Source organism: Caretta caretta, chromosome 26, assembly GCF_965140235.1.
Source record: "Caretta caretta isolate rCarCar2 chromosome 26, rCarCar1.hap1, whole genome shotgun sequence".
Classification (NCBI taxonomy): Eukaryota; Metazoa; Chordata; order Testudines; family Cheloniidae; genus Caretta; species Caretta caretta.
The window spans coordinates 967462-982324 of record NC_134231.1 but is presented as its reverse complement, the minus strand read 5'-3'; the positions used below and the strand labels follow the sequence as shown (position 1 = coordinate 982324).

The 14863-nt window shown below is 45.0% G+C and overlaps 1 protein-coding gene across 6 annotated transcripts in view; it reads right to left on the bottom strand.

Annotated features, from left to right (window-relative positions):
* Window positions 1-14863, bottom strand: part of ZMAT4 (zinc finger matrin-type 4) — a 260600-nt gene that overhangs the window by 109162 nt on the left and 136575 nt on the right. For all 6 annotated transcript variants that reach the window (XR_012666151.1, XR_012666152.1, XM_075123468.1 and 3 more), the window contains one exon: window positions 13624-13713. Coding sequence is in view for 4 of the 6 variants with exons in the window: in XM_075123468.1 (XP_074979569.1) it covers window positions 13624-13713 (90 nt within the window). In the remaining 2 variants the exon portion in view is untranslated. The remainder of the gene's footprint in view (window positions 1-13623; window positions 13714-14863) is intronic.

Sequence of the window (14863 nt, the reverse complement as noted above, 5' to 3'; positions counted from 1 at the left end):
TGGAAGAGAAGAATGAGGGGGGATTTGATAGCTGCTTTCAACTACCTGAGAGGTGGTTCCAAAGAGGATGGATCTAGACTGTTCTCAGTGGTAGCAGATAACAGAACGAGGAGTAATGGTCTCAAGTTGCAGTGAGGGAGGTTTAGGTTGGATATTAGGAAAAACTTTTTCACTAGGAGAGTGGTGACGCACTGGAATGCGTTACCTAGGGATGTGGTGGAATCTCCTTCCTTTGAGGTTTTTAAGGTCAGGCTTGACAAAGCCCTGGCTGGGGTGATTTAGTTGGGGATTGGTCCTGCTTTGAGCAGGGGGTTGGACTAGATGACCTCCTGAGGTCCCTTCCAACCCTGATATTCTAGGATTCTATGATAGGATTATGTTTATTCCCCCACCCCCCACTGCTCCTCGGACATTCCTGTTAACTGCTGGAAATTGCCCACCTTGATTATCACTACAAAAGGTTTCTCCCCCCGCCCCCCCACTCCGCTCTCCAGCTGGTAATAGCAAATCTTAAGTGATCACTCTCCTTACAGTGTGTATGATAACACCCATTTTTTCATGTTCTCTGTGTATATAAATCTCCTCACTGTATTTTCCACTGAATGCATCCGATGAAGTGAGCTGTATCTCACGAAAGCATATGCTCAAATAAATTGGTTAGTCTCTAAGGTGCCAAAAGTACTCCTTTTCTTTTTGTGGATACAGACTAACACGACTGCTACTCTGAAACCTATGATAGGATTGTGTATCCAACTGGTAAAATAACATTCCTTGTATATCAAGACAACCTGGACAAATGCTATGAATAAGCCAGTCTGGGATTTTGGCAACGTTCCAATGGACTGCCTTGCCAGAGGCTGGGTTTAGGAAGGAATGCAGGCCAGGGGAGTTTAGGTGCTCTGCAGAGGTGACATCCTGCTTCAGGAAAGGCAGCCTGCCCCTTCCAGGATGTACAAAAAGAAAAGGAGGACTTGTGGCACCTTAGAGACTAACCAATTTATTTGAGCATGAGCTTTCGTGAGCTACAGCTCACTTCATCGGATGTGTACCGTGGAAACTGCAGCAGACTTTATATACACACAGAGAATATGAAACAATACCTCCTCCCACCCCACTGTCCTGCTGGTAATAGCTTATCTAAAGTGATCATCAAGTTGGGCCATTTCCAGCACAAAGTGAATTTGTGTGTGGGGGGGTGGAGGGTGAGAAAACCTGGATTTGTGCTGGAAATGGCCCAACTTGATGATCACTTTAGATAAGCTATTACCAGCAGGACAGTGGGGTGGGAGGGGGTATTGTTTCATGGTCTCTGTGTGTATATAAAGTCTGCTGCAGTTTCCACGGTATGCATCCGATGAAGTGAGCTGTAGCTCACGAAAGCTCATGCTCCAATAAATGGGCTAGTCTCTAAGGTGCCACAAGTACTCCTGTTCTTTTTGCGAATACAGACTAACAGGGCTGCTCCTCTGATTCCAGGATGTACAACTCACATCAGCAAGGGTGAAACACACCCACATCCACACAGACACGTGCACCCCCCACACCGGCTGGCCTGCTCACAGTAAGGCACCGCCACTGTTCCGGAGACCGTCTTCTGAGAATGAAGGCAGAGGAGAGACCAGCACCACAGTTTGGGTATATTGAAACACCCATCTAGTGTCTTGTCTACACAGAGAGTTGCAGTGCTTCAAACTAAGGTGTGAGTTTAAACCAATTCTGCTGAACAGGAACAAACCTTTGTGTGGACACACTGGATTTCACTTTATGTGGCTTACTGCAGTTTAGCATAAGTCAATTGGGGACAAAGTTAAGCTGAACTGCAGTAAACTACTCTTAAACCCAAATGTCATCTACACAAGGGGTGGAACCAGCTTAACTAAAATCAGTTTATTTAACTGGTACACGTTTTGTGCAAATAAGGCCTTGTATTATTTTTCCTCACTTCTTCCTTTACTCCTCCCATTTCTTTTCACAGCCTCAGTTGATAAATCCTAGAATAGGTGGATTTCACAGCCTTGGGAGGAGATACCTATTGGCTCCCTAGCTTTTCCTAACAGGAGGTTGCTGGATTTTGTAATTTTAGAATTTTGTCCCTGCAGCAATTCCACATGATGCAAGAGTGGGAGTGGAGAAAGAAAGCTCTTTGGGGGCCCTGCCATTTACCCCTTCATCTGCTGCTCTCAGATGAGTCTCCTTAGTGATACTCTGTGCTAACAGAGACTACTTCCGTCCTCCAGGTTCTCAAGGACTCCATTTCACCATTCTCCACATCACTGGTTTTAGAGATCCCATCACTCCAGCTGCTTGACTCTGGCCTGCAAATTCAACGCTACATCATCATGCTGTCTACTCCAGTTTCTGCTGCTTAGCCCTTTCCTCAAAGTCAATGACATCTCCCATTATGGGCAGTAGCTTAGAGCCAATACCAGTTCTGAAAGGCGCTGGGCTCTGTTGGAAGCTGTCATGCCAGCCTTGGTAGCAGGAAGGGTCTTCCCTCTAGGCAGCTATCTTGTCTCCTTGACAACCTCTTGAGTTTCTAGGCTGCCATACTTCTTTGTAAAGTGGTTTTAAAAACATAGATTCCTGTGAGGGTCCAGTCATTGGACCCTCTCTGGAAGACGTTGTGTTGTACTATAGCCAACCCGTACTGTTAAAAAATCTCAAGTCAGGCCCCAAAATCTTGAAATTGGCTTAAAGATTGTGAGATTTAGAAACTTGTGGTTCATTTGTCCTTGCTTTCTGGGTTTTGAACCTTTGGGGTACTCAGGGTCACATTTTCCAGCTTTTCTCTACAACCATGAAGACTAGAAGCTTAGTTTACCTGAATCTGAGATTCTCATGTCACAACATTTCCAGGAGCTGGGGCTTCAAGAAAAAAACCTTATATATTGTAAGATTGGTGATAAAATCATGAGAGTTTGCAGCTCTGGGTGGGGCCCAATGGAGGTGGATTCTGTAACTTCTCACTCGAAGCTGAAAGTTCAAGCCTCCAGCCCTGGCATCAACCCACCAATGAGTGCCTTTACTTGTATTTCCACTGGCCCTGTCTGAAACACCATCAGTGCTCACGGCTGTCTTCTGGATCCCCACTGAAATAAAAATGCAAAGCAAAAAGCCAGCAATGAAAAATGGGACTGAGCAAGTACCCAGAACAGGAGCCTAATTATTATATACATGTTGCAACACAGATCTGAGCCATCTTAAAAGGAATATTTTCACCCTTTAATTTGAAAAAAATTTCAAGGTGTACACTCCCCCTAAGTGACAGATTTCAGAGTGTACACCCCTCTGCCCGAGTCCTGATGGGTAAGACCTGCAAAGCTCTGACATGATGAGCAGAGTTTAACATGTGACCTTCAGCTACTGACCCTGAAAATATCCCCCTTTCCAGAGGGAGCCATACTTTGCTGTTTCACGAAATCCAAATTGGTTTTGCCAGCCCAAAGATTAAATAATCCCACCAGAAAGGAACTCATCACAAAGCGCTTTGTCTCCATGCGTGAGTCCTGTCACCCTTGCATAAATTGAGAGCAGAATGTATTTTATTTCTAACCCCGGAAAGATTACTTGAGATTTCATTCTGTTACACTTTCCCCAATGACAAGACCATTCATCTTCCTGTGATTTTGTATTCATGCCTAGCCACAGTGCTAATTCATAGGCCTTCTTTTAATAACATTATAAACTTCAAAATGAATCTTGTACATCCAACAGAATTAACTTTAGTTATTCAGATGCCTGTTAACAAGTTGCTAAACGGTACAATCCTTACAAGAGACTATGCAGCTGCAGGCCTTTGCCGGATGTCCCTTAAGCAATGTTAGGGAAAAAACAAAGAAGTTTATTCAATCAATGTGAACCTCCTGTCTTCATTTCTGGGTTTCACTAAGAATAAAAGATAATATGACCCCATGAAATATAACAATACAAAACATAGCACCAAAAGCAACGAGAAGTGTCTTAAATAGGAATTCATTTCTATGTATCAAGAAAGCGCTGCTGGTAAAAAGCTATTTTCCACAATGCTAAGTGTAAGGGTTGGATCGCCTTCGTTTCAGCCTGTGCTTCGATCATCATCTAAGCAAAATGCAAGTGCTGATTTATGGTGATTTGTATCTGGTGCTGAAAGATGTGTTGCACCTCAGAATCTCTTACAGCCAGCACGTTACTTGGAACAAACAATCTTAAACTAAGGGCCAAAGTCCACAAAATAAAATAATCCAAGTTCCACAGCTCGGACAGTGGCACAGCTCACTCCCAATTCAGGAGGGAAATAATGGATTTGCCCTTAGGCTCAGAGCTTGGAGCCCCGCTTTTGGTTTCAGTCAAAGATGTAGCTTCCAGGCTTCCCACAAAGCACTGGAGAATATACTGAAAGGAACGAGTCTTTTCAATGTCTCTGTTTCTTTGTTTCATGGCTTGAAAGGGGAACAGAGATGATGGAGCTTGTGGGAATTATTCCTTGATTCCCCCAGCTAGGAAAGGTGCAGCCGGGAAATCAGCTTTCAAATTGGTAGCCAGCTTTTGGCTTACTCATAGGCTTTTCGCTCTTCATTCCAGACGGCCAGTTTTTTCCACTTTCAGTCCCCTCCCTTGCCTCCAGAATCAAAGTCGCACACCTGAAACAGCTCAGAACCTTCTCCAAGTTTATCGTACCACCTGCTAGAAGGGCCAACATGCCATGCAGGGAGACTGAACTCTGCACTTGCCGATCCTAGAACATCGGTGTGTGAGACCCATGTGGACCCATGACTTTGCTATGGCTGAACCTCTATGTCCAACTTCCAAGCCACAGGTCAGGTCACCGTATTCTCTAGGAGCAAGGGAATGCACAGCAGCAAGAATCTCACACAGAGACCACGTCCCTGGTGCAAAAGGGTCAGTTACCAAATGAGAGTAAACTCAGATCTAGTTAGCACTATTGTAGCACTGGAACTGTAGCAGGGCAGCCTCACCTTGAGTGGATCCCTGTGACAGGCCATGGCACCACCAGTATGCCTGCCTCAGTTTCCCCTTCACAGTCTGTGTCCATTTGAAACCCCACTCTTGGGCATAATTTATTCAGGTACACAGGAAATAATCTGCAGAACCCTCAGGATAAAACCAGTCTTCCACAAACCCTAAAGGACAACAGATTCGCAACAGTTATCCCTACCCCTGGCAGGGACATCATTTCCAGCTCAGCCTCCCAAGAATCTGTCTCCAGCCTGGTGCCACTCTTGGACCCTGTTCCAGGGCCTCGCTCTCTCTGCCATCCACGTGAGCGTTCCCAGATCCACTTCTTTCCCATAGCTCCTCTTCTCCCATGGCCCAGGTCAGGTCCCCTGAACAAGGGCTCCCTGCACTGATCCACCCCATAGGCCTCCTCACCTGAGAGTCCTACTCCTGCTCAGGGAAACCTCCCTCCAGGACCAACCCCTTCTCCTTAGGCTCCGTTTCCCACAACCCTCCACTCAGGCCTGCTGCAAGGGGGCTTCCCACAGCACTCTACGTACCCAGGCATCGCTGGCTGTAAATCCAACCCCTGCTGCTGGTAGCCACCCTCCAGCATCAACCCTCTTGTTTTGGACTCAGCTTTCCTTAACTAGGCTGGCTCTTCATGTCCCCAGGAGCCTCTGCATGAGCTCTCCTAGGACTCAGTGGGTTTCCCCAGCCGGGGCCAGTCCTCACCAATAACATTCTTCACCTTTTGTTCTCCCCAGCAGCTCTCTGATCCAGCTCTTCTGTATGGCTCCTGCCTCTCTCCTCTCCTCATCCGGCAGCCCCCCACCCTTCTCTGTCTCCAGCAGCTCTCCCCTGCTGCTTTCCTGTCTCCAAGTCTCTCCTCTCCTCCTTAGGCAGCTCTCCCCTGACATTATCTGTCTCCTTTTCATACAGCCCAGGTGCCTCCTCTTAAACCCAGTTGGGACTGGGAGGCAGCTGATGAATCTCACGTACACCAGACCCTGCTCCCTGTTAAATGGGTAAATCACCCTATGCCAGGAACCAACAGACCTGACCTACCTTATGGACTAACGAACTGGGACCTAGAATTCTGAGTGTGCCGGTCTCCCTTTCCCAAAGCAGCATCACGGAGGAACATGGTGTCAACTGCAGTGTCCATTATCAGAACAGGACACTTGAGCATGTTCTGAGGCTGTGTCCATAGCTGCTTTATTTACAAGCTGATATTGTTCAGGCTAAAACAGAAAGGGCTGCTACAGACAGTCTGGGTAGTTTTCCATGGACTGAGAGTATAAAACCCAGAGAGTGATGAGGAAGGGGGCATTGGTCACTGCCTTTAATTGGCTTCTCTTCTCCCCCCCCCACCTCCACAAGTTGTGGGTCTCCTGGGTGTAAAGCCTGTTGACTCTCAGGTCAACACTTCTTGGATTTAATAATGTTCCCAGTTCTGGGTTAGTCTTTGTCTGCTCATCTGATGCCATCCACGCTGGCTCCCACCACCAGGAGAGAGACAGAAACTTCCTCTGACAACTGGACCCGGGTTCCAGCCCAGCCTTCCACCCTGACCTCTGAACTCTTCCTGTGAGAGGATGGATCCACAGCTTGAGCCTGAAGCTGACAACTACCAGCACCTACCCACTGTTAAAATAAAAGTTTATCTTCCCCTTTATGTTTTATTAAGTCATTTTCCCACAGACAAATAAGCAGTTTTGTAAGTCAGCTGAGTATGGTTGGTTGCCACCCAAATAATATTTTCATCATCATTTAAGAAAAGAATTCTAGAAGGAAAGCTGATTTTGTAACATGCAATCCTTCCCCATCCCCCCTCATGTGTTCAGGAGAGAGAGAGAGAGAGACTTTTTGTCCCTCCCCCCAAAAATGCCTAAGTAATGTAGGAACACAACTGAAAGTCAATACAACTTATTAATTATTATTATTTATATTATTGTAGTGTAAGTGCCCCAGTCATGGCCCAAGACCCCACAGTGCTAGGCACTGTTCAAAGACAGAACAAAAAAACAAAAACAGAACAAAAAGGCAATGCTTAAGTATAAGCTTCATGCTAATATGTCACTTAAGTACTTTTGAAAACCCCATCCAGAAAGTTTATATCACATGTGTGATTATTAAGGAGTCCAACCATGAGAAAGAACCCTGGACCTCTTAGCAATATCCATGAGATGCATCTAATCATCACAGCCAGGACACCAACCAGGCACCAGTTCATTTGGACATTTTATCATTTAACGACACGGGTGTGTGTTTTCAAGAGTATGATGGGATCATGCCTTAGCCATGTCCAAGCACAATTGCAGGTTTCAGGGACTTTCTTGCCTCCAGTTATGGAGGTAGCAGCCCGACAGCTCACAACTGCAGTAGACTAACCTCAAAAATGACAACCCCTATGAGGGATGCATCATGCATGACTACTTTGTGCCATGTGATGAACTAACAAGAGGATTCCGCTCAGACAGGAATGGAGGGGGATACACACAGGGACCTTGCTTTAGAAACCCTGTAGAGTGTGGTAACTCAGGATGGCAACATCTCTGCTCTTCCTGTCTCTATTGCTGCTAAAGAAGAAATTGTAGTCACCCAACACTAATTCCTTTATGCCAAGCAGTTTATAGCTAGATGGAAATTTCAGTTAAAAGCGTTGCACAAGATATGCACATTATTAGAAGTATTTAGGCTTTCAAACAGAGCATTTTTCTTTAATTTCTGTGTAATTATTCCACATGAGTTAAAGCATATATTAAAGCTTTCACCAGGAACTATAAAAAATATGTAGAGTACAAAAAAGTGATGTACTGATAAGTTATCTGCTAGTTCACAATCTGAGCTTCAAAAAAAAAAAAAAAAAGCAGCCTCTATCCTTTATGCTTCTTTCATAGATACCAACCATTTCAGCTCCCTTGTTTCACTGTCTGTAGCATTCCTTACAAGGCATATGGTGCTCTTTGCAATATGTTTTGATCTCATTTCTTATGCTTCCTCAGGCAATTCATGTCTTAATAGCATCTCTCCGCCCCTTCAATAAGCGTAGTCGCCGACTAGGGCTGCCTGCCATACTTCTTAACTGTACCTAATAGTACAAACGGGACCAGGAAGAAAGTACGAATGGATTTCTCCCCATCCCAACCTCTGCCCCAAAGCATACCAAAAGATTCCATCGTCTCTGTCAGTCTTAAACGGGGCCCATTCCCTATTTACAGGTGACGGGGAAATCCGGATGAAAACTAAATTTGCCAAGTCAAGTCATGATTGACTTTAAATTTCAGAGCCTGTGACCTTCTCAAATTGTGACCTAGTCCCAGCCTGCGACCTTCTCGAATTACTTTCAGCTGAAATGTGAAGCGCACATTTAAAAGAAAAGGTCAATGACCACTCAGTATGCCAAAGACACCAGGTTTGTTTTACAAAAAAAATTAAACAAAAGGCTGCCTAATAATTGGGTTGTGTAAATTCAGTGCTTTTTCGGATGAAGGTTTAATGGCTGCTTAAGGAATGGAGCATATTTTCATAAGCATCAGATAATGGCAAATATTATCCTCCACATTATTTAAAGGTCAGCTGGAAAATGATGTTGATCATGTACAGTTGGAAAGGCCTATGTCATCAGAGATGTAAAGCTGAAACAGACGTTGCTTCCTTGAAACCTTTTCCCTTCGTATCATCTGGAAGACCAAGCATTTACTTTCATAATTACAAGAGGTAGGATACACTCCAGGAAGTTTTTGGAAAATGTAGGGGACAATTTCCTGGTGCAAGTGCTGGAGGAACCAACTTGGGGCAGAGCTCTTCTTGACCTGCTGCTCACAAACCAGGAAGAATTAGTAGGGGAAGCCAAAGTGGATGGGAACCTGGGCGGCAGTGACCATGAGATGGTCGAGTTCAGGATCCTGACACAGGGAAGAAAGGAGAGCAGCACAATACGGACCCTGGACTTCAGAAAAGCAGACTTTGACTTCCTCAGGGAACTGATGGGCAGGGTCCCCTAGGAGAATAACATGAGGGGGAAAGGAGTCCAGGAGAGCTGGCTGTATTTTCAAGAATCCTTATTGAGGTTACAGGGACAAACCATCCCGATGTGTAGAAAGAATAGTAAATATGGCAGGCGACCAGCTTGGCTTAACAGTGAAATCCTTGCTGATCTCAAATACAAAAAAGAAGCTTACAAGAAGTGGAAGATTGGACAAATGACCAGGGATGAGTATAAAAATATTGCTCGGGCATGCAGGAGTGAAATCAGGAAGGCCAAATCACACCTGGAGTTGCAGCTAGCCAGAGATGTTAAGAGTAACAAGAAGAGTTTCTTCAGGTATGTTAGCAACAAGAAGAAAGTCAAGGAAAGTGTGGGCCCCTTATTGAATGAGGGAGGCAACCTAGTGACAGAGGATGTGGAAAAAGCTAATGTACTCAATGCTGTTTTTGCCTCTGTCTGTCTTCACGAACAAGGTCAGCTCCCCGACTACTGCACTGGGCAGCACAGAATGGGGAGGAGGTACCAGCCCTCTGTGGAGAAAGAAGCGGTTCGGGACTATTTAGAAAAGCTGGATGTGCACAAGTCCATGGGGCTGGATGCGCTGCATCCGAGAGTGCAAAAGGAGTTGGTAATGTGATTGCAGAGCCATTGGCCATTATCTTTGAAAACTCATGGCAAGCAGGGGAAGTCCCGGACAACTGGAGAAAGGCTAACGTAGTGCCCATCTTTAAAAAAGGGAAGGAGGATGATCCTGGGAACTACAGGCCAGTCAGCCTCACCTCAGTCCCTGGAAAAATCATGGAGCAGGTCCTCAAGGAATCAATTCTGAAGCACTTAGAGGAGAGGAAAGTGATCAGGAACCGTCAGCATGGATTCACCAAGGGCAAGTCATGCCTGACTAATCTAATTGCCTTCTATGACGAGATAACTGGCTCTGTGGATGAGGGGAAAGCGGTGGACGTGTTGTTCCTTGACTTTAGCAAAGCTTTTGACATGGTCTCCCACAGTATTCTTGTCAGCAAGTTAAAGAAGTATGGGCTGGATGAATGGACTTTAAGGTGGATAGAAAGCTGGCTAGATTGTCGGGCTCAACGGGTAGTGATCAATGGCTCCATGTCTAGTTGGCAGCCAGTATTGAGCGGAGTGCCCCAAAGGTCGGTCCTGGGGCCGGTTTTGTTCAATATCTTCATAAATGATCTGGAGGATGGTGTGGATTGCACCCTCAGCAAGTTTGCAGATGACACTAAACTGGGAGGAGAGGTAGATACGCTGGAGAGTAGGGATAGGATACAGAGGGCCCTAGACAAATTGGAGGATTGGGCCAAAAGAAATCTAATGAGGTTCAACAAGGACAAGTGCAGAGTCCTGCACTTAGGACGGAAGAATCCAATGCACCGCTACAGACTAGGGACCGAATGGCTCGGCAGCAGTTCTGCAGAAAAGGACCTAGGGGTTACAGTGGGCGAGAAGCTGGATATGAAGGCCAATGGCATTTTGGGATGTATAAGTAGGGGCATTGCCAGCAGATCGAGGGACGTGATCGTTCCCCTCTATTTGACATTGGTGAGGCCTCATCTGGAGTACTGTGTCCAGTTTTGGTCCCCACATTACAAGAAGGATGTGGAAAAATTGGAAAGAGTCCAGCGGAGGGCAACAAAAATGATTTGGGGACTGGAACACCTGACTTATGAGGAGAGGCTGAGGGAACTGGGATTGTTTAGTCTGCAGAAGAGAAGAATGAGGGGGGATTTGATAGCTGCTTTCAACTACCTGAAAGGGGGTTCCAAAAAGGATGGATCTAGACTGTTCAGTGGTAGCAGATGACAGAACAAGGAGTAATGGTCTCAAGTTGCAGTGGGGGAGGTGTAGGTTGAATATTAGGAAAAACTTTTTCACTAGGAGGGTGGTGAAACACTGGAATGCGTTACCTAGGGAGGTGGTGGAATCTCCTTCCTTAGAAGTTTTTAAGGTCAGGCTTGACAAAGCCCTGGCTGGGATGATTTAATAGGGGACTGGTCCTGCTTTTAGCAGGGGGTTGGACTAGATGACCTCCTGAGGTCCCTTCCAACCCTGATATTCTATGATTCTCTAGAGTGTCACAAATAGACCATTTTCTCTGCAAGGAGGCCAAGGTACCCTTTTTGGTAATGTATGTTTTTACAGAGAAACATAACTGGGCTCCAGTAATATCATACTCAAATAACTGCATTTTTAATATTCATTAAAGTTGTTATACCAATAAAATAAAAACCAGCAGGATCTTATTGAAGGGAAAAAGGCAAAATACCACATTTATTGTGAATACAGAAAGAATCATAGTAAGCAGTTAGTTATAGCTATAACATTCCATTCAATCTCATATTTATTCACACATTCATTCATACAAACACACACACACACACAGGTTCTGCAAGGTTGTTATCATAGTTACCAGCCTTAGAGTTGCTCATGCCAAGCCACTGGCCAGGTGGCCTGGACATGAGGAGGGAGCAGGGCCTTGTCAGATGCTCATCTGATGCTCCTGGAAGTTGGTTTGCAGAATCAGACCCCAAAGTTCTCACTTTCTAGAGTCCATTTTTATAGGAATTTCTTCCTATGCCAGTCTATGGGAATTGCTTCATCATGCTGTTGCTGAATCAATCAGGAGATAGCACATTCCTGATGGCTCCGTGCTGCTAGATGTTATCTTGTTCTTTGGTTCTCCCATCCTTGAGGCTGTTGGGTGGATTCCAGTCTGCCCTCGGGGGGGGTTTCCTCTGGTTATTTCCACTTGACGCCTTCTTCAGCGGATGGACACTGGATTCTTAGGCTGGCACCTCCCTGATCATTCAGTTATTATCCACACCAAGCATCCATCCACATACATCCTCTATCTCTATTTTAATCACAATTGTTAATACAACAAAAGGGTGGGGAGTCTCTGGGTGCTGTTTCTGTTGTTACAGAGTATTGCTTTGAGTCTCTCTCTGTGAATTGCTTTGAGAACAGACTCTGTCTTAGAATGTACTAATGCAGTTAGCAGCTTGCAAGTTTCACACATAGAGGGAGAGAAACAGTACCAAAAACCAAGAGACCTCTTAATTAGTAATACCCTGGAATTTAAACTATGGGGAATCAAACTCATTTGTGATTTTAATACAGAACTTCCTTAATATGATCCAACAAAGTCACTATGCCGTGACATCAGTAACACTACCATCAAGCTGAAATGAGCGGGATACAGCTGTGTCCTCGACACGGTAATGATGTTATCAAGCTGCCTTCAAGAGACGGTCTAAATATCTCAACTCTGTGGTTACACATGGATACAAAGGACTGGATAATATCTGAGCAGGGACAAGCATATTCCTCCTTGGAAGGCCTGGGAGAGGACAATCATAACAGACTGAAACAAGTTCTGTTGTGCAGGAACAACACTCTGAGCTTAGAAGAGCCAAAGGATACATAAGGGAAGCAAAATTATCACATGGCGATCACCTAATGGACAGATGGGGGATATGATGTATTACATAGACACAGAGCATATAGACTTACGGGGTGTGTAGGACAAGGGCAGGCACAGAGCTGTCAGAGCAAAGTCAGGCTGGTTTCTTATGAGCAGGAGAAAACAGGAAGTCAAATGGGCTTCAGAAGCAAAAAGGGTGAGCACCTGGATGCTGAGCAATGTGCAGGGAAGGGTTAGGATGGAATCAGAAATCAGGTTGGAGGCACCAAGGGATGATGTGAGAGACCCCAGGAGGGCGCTTTCAACAAGACCCAGATCTGAAGAACGGATTGTTTCACAGGAAGAAATATTTTTAGTGTGATGTCCATGGCTTTTGCTGCCCAGCTCCCATGAATATTAAATCTCCCACACCGAACTGTTTGTGCCCAGTGATCTAAACTAGAAAGAGAGAGATAGCAATGAGGGCAAATCAAAATGGACCTAAGTGAAAGGATCTTGAGATGGGCAAAGAGAGAAGCTGTCACAGCCAAGTACGCAGAGAATTGCCAAGAAACTGAAGTTCATCCATTCAAAGGCCATAAGGGAGAGTGGAATAAGGGTTACAGGACACACTAGAATGGAAATTGCTCACTGACGTGTATTTCTTCCTTCCTCGTTTTCATTTGACTAGTTACTCTCCCCCATGAATCTCTCTCTAGCTGCCTCTCTCACACAGTGCTTCCCTCTGCTATCACTTGTTCTCTCCCTGATGTTTTTTCCCCTGGCATGAGAAAGTTGTACACAAATATCATCTGAATGTATGGAACCCGAAAGGACTTCAATCCAGACTGACGGTGGAACAGTTACAGAACTTTAACCATCACAATTAAAGAGCAGGTTTTACTACTCCAAATTCAAAGGGAACTTGACTGAAAGTGCCATCATCCACGTAGTCATTATCCTTTCAGTCGTTTCCATGCAGTTCACCAGCCAACAAGCTAAAGGTGTTTCAGGCAGCGTGATCTGGCTCTGAATGCACACTATAGGTGTGTTGTGAGGTCTCTCTGTTTTAGAAACGACCAAGTAAAAACTAAAAGTTCAATTACTGGCAGGTCATATTTTCTGTATCATTTATGGAAAATTGTTTCAAGTAACTCAGCATTTCAGCTACCCCAACTCTTACCTCTGAAGCTGCTACAGAAGTACATGCCTTTGCACAGGGGCGCCAATTCACAAAGCAGCGCAGAATAAGGCTCTGAAACATACTCACGTTTTCTGATCGGAGCTTCTTGGCCGGGCAGCCTCCGTCTATGGGATGTAGCATGTAGTAAAGTCTGACTTTGCTTGCGTGTTTCCGACTCTGTGAAGGAAGAGCAAAACCTGGTGAGGCAACAATCAAAACATTCTTCCTGGACAGCAGAGAGAACCAAAACTTGAATGAGATTTATCAGTCCCCTTGATAAAAATCAATCATGGGATGCGAGAGGAGGAAACCCTGAGTAAATAACTCATTCAGAGAACATTTCACAGGGCTTTCACCAAGGCTGAGGAACAGAGTTTAATCCTGGAAATTTTGTAAAGCCATCAGATACAGAGATAAGTGGTACAACTTCATCTTGAATGCTGCACTCAGTCCTGGTTGCCCAGCTCCATGAAGATAGAGCAGAAATGGAAAAGGTTCAGAGAATGGCAACACAAACTATTAAAGGGAAAGAAAGATTTCCATCCCAGGGGAGATTTAATAACAAAGGATTAGACATTTATATGAACAACTGGAACATCCATAATTGCTGTACTTAAGATAGGATAAAAATGTATAAGGGATATAAAACCTAATGCTCCAGGAAATAAGTAAACCAATAACTGCATAGGGTTAGGGCAAAACTTCCTCTATGGGCAAAAAGAAAAGGAGGACTTGTGGCACCTTAGAGACTAACCAATTTATTAGTCTCTAAGGTGCCACAAGTCCTCCTTTTCTTTTTGCGAATACAGACTAACACGGCTGCTACTCTGAAACCTATGGGCAAATTAGCAGATAATTGTGCATTAGAGCTTTTATGCCTTCCTCTGAAGCTTCTGGTGCTGTCCACTGCCAGAAACAGCATACTGGACTAGATGGACCTTGGTCTGAGCTAGCATAGGAATCCTGATTCTCCTTCTCTCCTTTTTTTAGTGGTAGTCTCAGATAAACCTTGCCCAATACTCTGAAAATCTGGGAGGTTGACTGTTCCTGGAACTAAGCTCCACTGGCAGGGAAAAGGCCCAAATTAGTTCCATAGGTGTTAAAAAAACAACCCCCCCCCCCAAACCAATCCAAACATACTGCTTTCAAGTGCAAACGCTCTGTTTTGTTTGATAACAGCCCTCAACCTCTCAGGAAGTGGCAATAAAAGATTTGTGGACTTAAAGAAGAGAGACCCCAGTCACCCACAGGCCCAAGTTCCATGTGAGGCACTAACTGCTCCACAATACAATACGCTTCCCAGGTATGAACTCTTCCCAGGTTAGCA